The 10,859-nt window shown below is 27.2% G+C and overlaps 1 protein-coding gene across 1 annotated transcript; it reads right to left on the bottom strand.

Moving 5' to 3' along the window:
• Positions 1-8,480: 8,480 nt before the first annotated feature.
• Positions 8,481-9,978, bottom strand: LOC107926218 (defensin-like protein 181). Its single transcript, XM_016857005.2, has 2 exons — positions 9,830-9,978; positions 8,481-8,897 (listed from the first exon to the last, which is right to left on the bottom strand). The coding sequence occupies exons 1-2, from the start codon at positions 9,882-9,884 to the stop codon at positions 8,533-8,535; spliced, it is 420 nt and encodes a 139-aa protein (XP_016712494.1). The 5' UTR covers positions 9,885-9,978; the 3' UTR covers positions 8,481-8,532.
• Between the last annotated feature and the right edge of the window lie 881 nt (positions 9,979-10,859).

The raw sequence follows: 10,859 nt of genomic DNA on the forward strand, positions 1-10,859 counted from the left end.
ATGAATTCGGGATCATCCTGGGATGCTGATTCAACGTACTATATTTACTTAACCTGCGCACGGAAACAAACCGTACGCTGAGTATGGTATACTCAGTGGTATTTCTATAATCCGAACAATTAATAATATAACAAATACTTAAGATCATAATAACAATTACAATTATTCAATTATTTATTCATAGATAAATTTCAACTACTTACCATATAAATTTTATACAAATCATATAATAAACACAATAACATAATTGTTCAATTCTTAACTATATCCATTATTATTTACTCCATTCTTTCACTTACTACTCGGTATAGCTTTCCTTAATTTACTCACAATTCAATATCATTAAACTATATTCAACTATACACTTATCAATCATATTCCATTTTAATTCATTTCAATAACGTCAATTTCATTTATATCATATCAACTTACTATCCCTGATAGCTTTCAGTATATACATACGATTCATATATCTCAAATCACATTTCAATTCATCAAGTGGCATCATATATCATCAATTCGAACTCCAATCATTTCATGAACCTTTGGTTCATATTTTCAATTTCATATTTAAATTTTCAATTCTCAATTCAATTTCTCGTTTCATTTCAATAACTTGATCAATCAAATTTATTCGATTTATCTTTCACTTATTTACCCCTATTAACAAACCCGGACTTTGATGGATACACGGATTCCAACCCAAACACACCAGTATGGCACATTGTGCCTAAAACGGTACATAATACCTGATCAGAGTACGACACACGAGGTGCCTGATACGACACACGAGGTGCCTGATACGACACACGAGGTGCCTGAAATACGACACATAAAGTGCCTGATCGATAAAGCCGGCAAATCCCGTACACTTCTAGATCCTATGGCAGGCCAATTATATTCGACTCAGCCCGACTAGTTATAGGGTATTTCATTCACTTTCTCAATTTAATAATTCTTTCATCAATATACCATTCTGATAATCACATATATTCACCCATTTTCACAATTCATACAATTTCATTCAATTCAACAATATATTTCAATTATTCACATTAATTCATAATTCAATACAATTCAATTCACTTTTCAATATCAAATATTCAAATATCACAATCTCATATATTCATATCAATTTCCTCATATTTCCAATCAATATATTTTTCAATATAACATTCATTCAATATTCAAATTTCTACATAAATCATATATATTATATAATTCAATCAATATAAATTCAATCAAAATAATTTCAATCAATATAAATTCAATAAATTCATCGCATACCAAAATCAATCCATTCCAATTGTAAAACATCATAATTCTAACACTAACAATTGCCATATGTATATAAATAAGACAAATAATAACTAAGTTTGGATTATAGAAATACAAACCGTAATTTTCGAGCTAACTCCAGTTGACTTTGTCTTGTCCTTTCTTAGCCGAGATTTCCGGTACCACATTGACTACGAAATTAATACAATTCATAATCATTAATACATTACTAATTTATATCTTGAGTTACAGAATTCTAAATTAAGATCCGCTAATTTTTCCTGAAACTAGACTCACAAATCTTCTTACAGTGAAATTTTCAGAATTTTTGGTTTAGCCATTAAGTACAGTTTATTCTTTAAATTCACCCCTATTCTACTGTCTGACAGTTTCGTCCCTTCTTCACTAAAAATTAATTATCTCACAATACAGAACTTGGATAATATTTCCGTTGATTTCTCCTGAAAATAGACTCATTAGGGATTATAAACATATAACTTTAAGCCTCTAATTATTTTTCTTCAATTTTTGGTGATTTTCCAAAGTCAGAACAGGGAAACCCGAATTCATTCTGACCTTGTCTCACAAAATTCATTATATCTCAGAATTTACAATTCAATTGCTTATACCATTTCTTCTATAAGAAATTAGACTCAATAAGCTTTAATTTCATATTTTATTCATCCTCTAATTCAATTTCTACAATTTTTGGCGATTTTTCAAACTTGGACTACTGTTGCTGTCCAAAATTGTCTTAGTACAAAATGTTGATTTACTTTAATTTCAATTTAATCCTAACTAAATTCACTTACTTTTCTATCTTAATTCATACTTTATTTCTACTCAATTTTTAACCAAACTTAGACATAATTATCTATTTTTCATCATAAAACCATAATTTCGAAATTCTTTCAATTTAGTCCTTAAAGCATAAAACTTATGAATCACTTTACAATTCAATCCTTATGTCATTTCTAACTTGAATTTCTATCAATTTAGCCCTTAATTCATCATTTTATTTAACATGGACAATATCTAGAAATCTAATAACTTTCAAAATATCAACTTAATTTCATCAAAACTTTGTTCTAAAACTTCTAAAACTTCAAAATTAAATAAAAAGGGATTGATTGACTTACCTATTAAAGCTTAAAGCTTCAAACCTTCAATTTTCTCTTTTCTCCCTTTCTTTCTTTCTTTTTCTCCCCTGCTCTCTGTTTCGTTTCATTCTGTTTCTATTTCCTTTCATTTGCTTCTTTAGTTTATATATATAATATAATATAATATAATATAATATAATTAAAACATAAAGTATCTTTATTATATAATAATATAATAATATACTAAACATAAAAAATCTTACATTTTCTTCACGATAAACCGCCTCAATTTATACTTTTTGTATAATTGCCCTTTTAGTCCTTTTTATTTTCTTTTAATCTATAATTCAACTTTCACACTTTATTCAATTTGGTCCTTTTACTTAATTACTCTTAATTAAATTAAATTCACTTAATTAAACTCTAATTAACCACTCATTTTACTTCGTAAATATTTTTAATAAATATTTACGAATCCATTTTTCAGAAACGGAGACCCGAAAATACACTTTTTCGGTAACGGTAAAATTCGGGTCATTACAGATTCAGGTCACACAACTCTAACAAACTTAATACTTATGACATCTTTCGAATTCATAGATTTTTGGAAGCAAATTTGAAATACGTATAAAAATTTAGAAATTTAAAATCTATATTTTTACAACTTTTAAATATATAATCACACATAGAATACAAATTTGGTCATCAATTGAATCATATTTGATCCCCAGGTTTTAAGAGTTTATATAAAAATATTAAAAGATAAAAATATCATTATAACAATATTTATTACTTCTCTTAAAAATTAGTTTTGAACTCATTTTTCAACCAAATTGATATTTATTAACTCGTGAAATTAACTCAATTAAAAATATTATAATAATAATTTTTTTTTTGAGTCTACCATGGTTTCATTGCGTTGAAAACATTGGGACTTGATTTGGAACAAAAAAAACTTTTAAGGATTAAATTAAAAAAATTAATATACTTTAAGGATTAAACGATGCATTAAACCTTATTTTATATCTAATATATACATTCCATTCTAAAAGAGAAGTAATTTAGCGTCTAAAGGGAAACACACCCTTTGGATGGGCAATGGTTATGTTGCGGTAGAATCTTTTACCTCAATATTATCGGAAGAAAACGTACCGTCTATCCAAAATCACCTTAAAAGAATTATTATTTACAACATAAAACTTTCAAATAAATTTATTTAAAAAAGTAGATAAATATAAAAATGTAAATTATTAAAGTGGAAAAGATAATACCTGAGGTGGTGAGTACGAGAAGGATGACAAAAATATAAAATAGAGGGAAGAATTTAATCATTTTTTTAAAGAATTTTCAATTATTTTGTTTTGGTTTTGATTTGGAAAAGAAATTTTTACAATATCTTTTTATATATGAAAAAGAAAGTGGTCTAACGTGAGAAATTAATATTGAATAATCTTTATTTAGCATAATAATAATTAAAATGAGGCATACATTTTGTCAAATTAATTAGGAGCATTTAATTTTGGATTATACAATGATATTTTTTTTTCTAAATCTTAATTGTAACTTACTTTTTTAAGTTAATTCTCATATATACTTCATCATGGATGGATTGAGTTGATAAAAGAATTTTAGCCTCGTTTTTTAGGTTCAGGTTTGGTTTAGTTCAAGAAATGGGCTTAAAATTATGCCCAATCCTCATCCATATTAACAATGCAAAACCCGAACCCGATCGTAATAAATTTTAAATTTTTTATATAAAAATAAATTTTAAAAATATAATACATCAAATACACTAAAAATAATAAAATAAATATTTTTCAACAAACTAAAAATATAAAAAAGAAAAAGTACAGCCATGTTATTTGGGTTGGGCCCGAGCTAAAAAGTTATGCCTGAGGCTTGACTCGTTTAGTAAACGAGCTTTATTTTTATGCCTAAACCCATATTTCGATCATATATTTTTGTTGAAACCTTCCACCTTTCATGCTGGCCTTCAATTCTGGGTAAGTGACCCGACCCATGATCATATCTAATGAGAGACAACAATTTTTTTTAAATAACTTTCAAATCCCTTAATTGTAACGGCCTATTTTTAGTGAAAATTGAAATAGTGGTTTCGAGACCACAAATCTGAAGTCAAAATTTATTTTAATATTATTTTAATATCTACAACATGATAATATGGTGGTCTAAAAATTTTGTTAAGAAATTTTACCGTTTGTATGCTCAATTTGTGAAAAATGACTAAATCGTGTAAAGTGTGAAAGTTGGGCTCTATTAGCTAAATGTGTTAAATAGATATAAAACTTTAAATTGGAGATCCTTATATGGTAATTAGACCATTAATTGAGTTAGTGGATGTGCATGGCTTGGTAATTGTGTAATTTTTAAAGTTAAGTAAGGGTAAAATGGTAATTAGGCAATTAAAGGTCAATTAAATAAACGAAAAGAAAAAGCTTCACCTTTCTTCATCTTCCACCGATTTTCACCAAGGAAATAGCCATTGGAGAGCTCAATATTTCAGCATAATAAACCCCGGTAATTGATTTTTAAGCCCGTTTTTGATGATTTTTATATTTTCGAGATTGTTGTAGCTTAACCTAGCTAACTAGGTGACTAATTTGCAAAACTATTGAATAGTTTGAGTTTTGAAATTGATAAAAATTCTAGGGTTTTGAAGTTTAATGAAAGAAAATGAGAATTTGTTGTTAATTAAACAACTTTTGTTAAGGGATTTTTAATGGAATTACCAATTAGAGGTTAAATCAAGAAATGTGAAAATTATGTGTTAAATGTGTGAATTTGTGGAATGTAGGGGCTGCTATGAGCATGTAGTAAATTCTTCTAGGCTATGGTGTGGATGAAATTGCATGAATTTCATTTTACGAGCCTAAGGACTAAATTGTAAAGAAGTCAAAAGTATATAGGCAAAATGGTAATTTTTTCATAACATAAATTTTGGATTGAAGTGAGTAGAAAGTGAATTAAATTAGTTAAATTTGATTATATAGATCAAGAAAAGCTACGTTCGGATTTAGATCGAAAGAAAGAAAAAGTAGTGGATTGATCGGTTGATTTACGCCGTATTAATTCGAGGTAAGTTCTATGTTTAATAAGCATTAAATTATATGTGTTTTAAATGCTTAGTTAATATAATTGTGATGATACGACACCACGAAAATTTGCGACGAGGTGTCAGCAATGTATGGATCCCGGTTGAACCTTAGGAATAGATAGGATACAAATGGCATGTCATTAGGGGTTACCGTGTTTTGGGTGTTAGTCTCGTACGTCCTACCGGTGGCTGAGTTTTCGGCATGTGTTGCGGTTACTTTACAGCTTGTGTGAGCAACATCGTGTAGCTACATCTTGACTGACAGCTTATGTGAGCAGACCCAGTTATGGCTCGAGAGTGAGCATAGATATGAGATATGAGATAGAGGTGGTTTTGACCACGTAATGGCACTTAGTGTGCAAGATACCCGAGTATCCGATAGTATTCCAAATGGTTCAAGGGGTATAGTGATGATATGAGGTTATACGAGTTCGATACGAAGTAGTACAGGTATTCATGTGAAATACGAGAATTGAATTATATTTGATATATAAATACATGGTTAACATGATTGTGGATTATGTGTTAGGCTTTGGGCCAAATTGAGTTGCATTATGTATTAACTTTCTTACCTAAATTATGGTTGATTGGTAAGTTGTATTTTTAGTTATACGAACTTACTAAGCTTAATTGCTTACTCTATTTATTTTCTGTGTTTTATAGTGATTCAGAAAGCTTACTCGGTTTAGAAGTTGCCGGAGATTGCATCACACTATCAAACTCTCATTTTGGTACTTTGGACTTAATATATTTTGGTTAAATGGCATGTATAGATGTTTTTGCTAATGTGGCCTATATGTCTTATGGTGTTTTGGCCATTTGACTTGGTATGTTTTAAAGTGATCAATTGATGTGCTTAATATTAATATGTTGTATATGTGGGTATTACATGTTATAAACTTGATATTGGTTGGTTTGAATGTTTATTTAAGCCTTGGTTATATGTATATTGTGGAGCTTAGGTTGGTACCAACTTAGGTGAGAAATATGGCTTGGAAAATAGACTATTTTTGTCCACATGGGTAGAGACACGGGCGTGTGTGACACACGGCCAGGTGACACGGCTGTGTATCCCCTGATACTTCTATAGAAATCAAGTCAGTAGCTTCACACGACTTAGCACATGGGCGTGTGGCTTGGTCGTGTGGCTTAGCACATGAATGAATTTGAATGGTTATTAGTTTGAATGAAAATTGATTTTTGAGATGTATGATTGTTTGATCCATAAGTTCGGTAATGCTCCGTAACCATGTTCCAACGTCAAATATGGGTTAGGGGTGTTATATTAACATAATTTTTTTCTTGATTTTTTAAGCTATGAAATTTTAACTTATATTTAAAAAATTAAATTGCGTGACACGTGTTAACACAATAAATCTGGCATAATAAGATATTTTTGGAGAGAGAATAACTATCTTATTTTATAATTAATAAAAAATTACCCTATTTCTTTAAATAATTTTATTTTACAATATTTTTATAAAAAATCCAAAATGTTTACGGTCTTGGACTACTAATGCGAAGAAAGCACTCCACCGTACAATAATTGATGGAAATAATGGTAAAGCACGTGTACTAGGATTTGAATTATAATTTATCTTTTCTATTAATAAATAAGTAAATTAGTCTTTGTACATTAGATCAAAGAGTAAACTATTCATTCTATTAAAAATTTGGTCTATTTCTACTGTTAAGTGCTAATGTGGCTAACGGAGCAATCAGATAGTAACAAGATCAACCTATTAGCACTTTGGTCAAGGCAACTTTCAAAACTTGAACTCCAAGCCACGGCACGACGTGGAAATCCATCGTCGTGATAAGAAGGCCATTTGGTTAAGTCAATATGTTGCGTCGCAACGAGGAACCCCTTCATGTCACAACATCAACTCAAAATTTTGAAACTTCTACAAAATAGTTCTTATTTGATCTCAGGTTAATTTTAAAGCATTCGTATATTCATATAAAGCCTGAATAAGGTTGTATATGATATTAAAATGCATGTAATGTTGTTCTTTGCCCAGTATGATGATCTGTAATTATTATTTTATTGTGAATTTAACATAAGTTGCTCCAACAATAAATACGACATCTCATAACTTGGACTTGGTGATCATTTCAGATAATGGGGTGTTACATATATTCTTATTCATTGTCATTTAGCATAGATAAATAAAAATAAAAGTAAATTAGTTTTTGCACATAGATTCTTATTTCTACATCCAATTTTACAATTTACTCAGTTTGGTCTCTAATATATGAAATTATCAATTAAGCATTATAATTTAGTCCTTTTTCACATCCAAGCTTATAATCTATCAATTTAACACTTAAAACTTTCAATTCTTAACTAAGGCAACTTTCAAAATTTTAACAGTTTTACAAATTGATATACGAACTAGCTAGATTAAGCTCTCATTATCTCAGAAACATAAAAATTATAAGAAAATTACTAAATTGCACTAGCCAATTTTTTATTAAAAACTTTGAAACCCTCATTCAATGGCATCCAAGGTTTCTTCTTCTTCAATTTCGATTGGAAAAAAAGATGATAGTCTCTTTCCTTCCACCGAAAAATAATATATATACATATATTAATTTAGGTTTTTAACTTAATTAATTACGATTATCTATAGCGATTGGACTTTACAATTTAGTCCCTGAACATTAATTAACCACAATTTTGACTAAATTACTTATAAAAAATTTAATCCACCTACAACATAAGTACATTTATGGGCTCGATTTATAAAAAAAAGATCCCGAAATCACATTTTTTAGTATCACTAATTTTCATGTCATTACAATCTAAGATTTAGATATTATACCAAAAAAAAATTGAACAATGTATATTTAGTTCATTTTTTGTTCATATAAGAACTCAATATATCTTGTTCGAATTTTTTTTTGTAATAGCTTAATCTTAAATTCTCATTCATTGTCATTTTGCTTAGATAAATAAAAATAAATAAACACAAAGAAATCAATTTTTTTACTAATAATTGATCTAACACTTTTCTTTATTTCATTATAAATAGATGTTTAATGACAATGATAATAACAAACACAATTATATGCACTTGGTGTACCAATATCACCAATGCAAGTGCCATACCCATCATGGAACCTTTTTACACAATTATGGTTACAACAATCATCATTGCAAAACACACCGCATCGTCCAATTCCCATGTTGCATTCTGGATTTTTATGCTCTTCGTTATTGTCATCATTGTCGTTGTTGTTAACATTGCCATTACATTCATACAAACATTTGCATGTTCTGATACCATTTAGTGATGATTTCGCACATATTCCTTTCCCATTCTTTGATGCTTCACATTTTGAACTGCAGTTTTCATCACAAATTCCTATTTCTTCTTCACATTGTGCACCATTCACTTTAACTATTTTTACAATGGCAAAAATAAAATTATTATATGGACACATTCAAAAAAAATTATTTTAAAATATAGTGTAAAACTGTGCAACAAAACACGTATGAATGTAACATTTATGACATTTTTCAAATTCATAAATTCTTGAAAGCATCTTTCATTGTGAATTTGATATGCATATAAATATTTGTGAATTTAAAATCTATGCACTTGTACTTCTCAAATATCATATATATATATATATGTATATAATTACAATGCTCTATCTAATAAGTAATAACGTAAATAAATTGTCTTTTAAATTTTATTAAATAATTTATTTTAAGATTTACTTAATTATTATATGTATATTACAATTTATAAGACTCTGTTTTAAATTATTCTTATAGTTAATTGTACTAGACATTTCCAAAGTATGACCCTTATACTAATTGGTCCCCAAACATCAAAACATCTAATCACTTTCTAAACTATTGGTATTATATCAATCAAGTTCTTTTATTATTAAAACCATTAATTTAATCATTAAATGGTGCGCCATATCTTATATGGCTAAATTTAAAATAAAAATTTTAAGGAAATATATTTTTGTAGCATAACTTTTAAAAATTAAAATTAAAATAATTCAATTTGAAAGAGAGAGAGAGAAAACGATAAAATTTCTATAAAAATTTTGGGAACCTTAAAATAATTTATTTTTAAAAAAATCTATTTTTACAATATTCATATAAAATTTTGATTTTAAAGCATGTCATGTAAGATCCCTAATCACTAGAACTAAAAGATTGAATCATAACTATTTTATATATACTCTACACATTTCATTGTTAGAAATGAAATCTAAATCTAAATTTTTAATTAAGATATTTTTAAAAAGTTAATAGAGAATTAAATTTAAAAATTCAATAAAAAAATGCATAGTTAAAGTAGAAAAATAGTACCTGAAGTGAATACTAGGAGGGCCAAAATGAAAAATACTTTGAAGAATTTTATCATTTTCCAAGAAATTTCAATTTTCTTTTCTAGAATTTTATTCTTTTTCTTTTTTTTTTTAATTTTGGGTGGAGGATCTGTTTATATATGCAAAAAATACTGTGGACCAGTTTAAGAAATATAATTTTTATTTGGTATCTATTATTTTTGGTAAATTTTATCTAGCCTTGTTGTCAAATAGGACAAGGAGCACTTAATATTAACCATGTATAATAATGTAAAATATGTGGTAATAAATTTGTATTTTAATATTATTAAATACGCATTTAATTTTGGATTTTGGATTTTTAATTTTTAATTCTTTTATTTAAAGATGATATAAAAATATGAAAGAAGACAAAAAAATATCATAATTTAAAGGAAAGAATATTTTTGTAATTCTATTATTGAATTGGTGACCCAATTAAGGCCGTGTTTAAATAATAATATAAATATATAAAAATAATAATAAGTTGCCGATGAAGCTTTTAAACTTTACAAATATGATTCAAGATGTGACACGTGTCTCATTTAGGGTGTATGAAAAATATTAAAAATATTTAGTACAATGTTAGTGTAACTTTTAGACTCTAAAGTTGGGTTAAAGTGATGATGTGTGTCCAATTGAGTATAGTAAAATATTAAATATATAAATAAAATGTGACACGTACGTTACAAATTTTAACTTTGTTTGTGGAATTTAAAAAGTACATTGTCAATGTACCAAATATTAAAACTATTAATTTAATCATTAAATGACACACCATATATTATATAGTTAAATTTAAAATGAAAATTTTAAGGAAATATATGTTTTGTCCATAACTTTTAAAAGTAAAAATTAAAATAAAGTAAATTGAGAAAAAAAAAGAGTAACGATAAAATTTCTATATCTCAAAATAAATATTTTTTTTAAAAAATATATATTTTTACAATATTCATATAAAATTTTCATTTTAAAGTATGTCACATAAGTTCCGATGCGTCATTTAATAGTTT

This window comes from Gossypium hirsutum, chromosome A08 (assembly GCF_007990345.1).
Source record: "Gossypium hirsutum isolate 1008001.06 chromosome A08, Gossypium_hirsutum_v2.1, whole genome shotgun sequence".
NCBI classification, from domain to species: domain Eukaryota; kingdom Viridiplantae; phylum Streptophyta; class Magnoliopsida; order Malvales; family Malvaceae; genus Gossypium; species Gossypium hirsutum.

Coding starts and splice junctions, on each gene's coding strand:
- LOC107926218 (XM_016857005.2), bottom strand. CDS start 9,884: ATGATAAAATTCTTCAAAGTATTTTTCATTTTGGCCCTCCTAGTATTC. Junction 8,898..9,829: donor CCTCCTAGTATTCACTTCAG/GTACTATTTTTC, acceptor TTGTAAAAATAG/TTAAAGTGAATGGTGCACAA.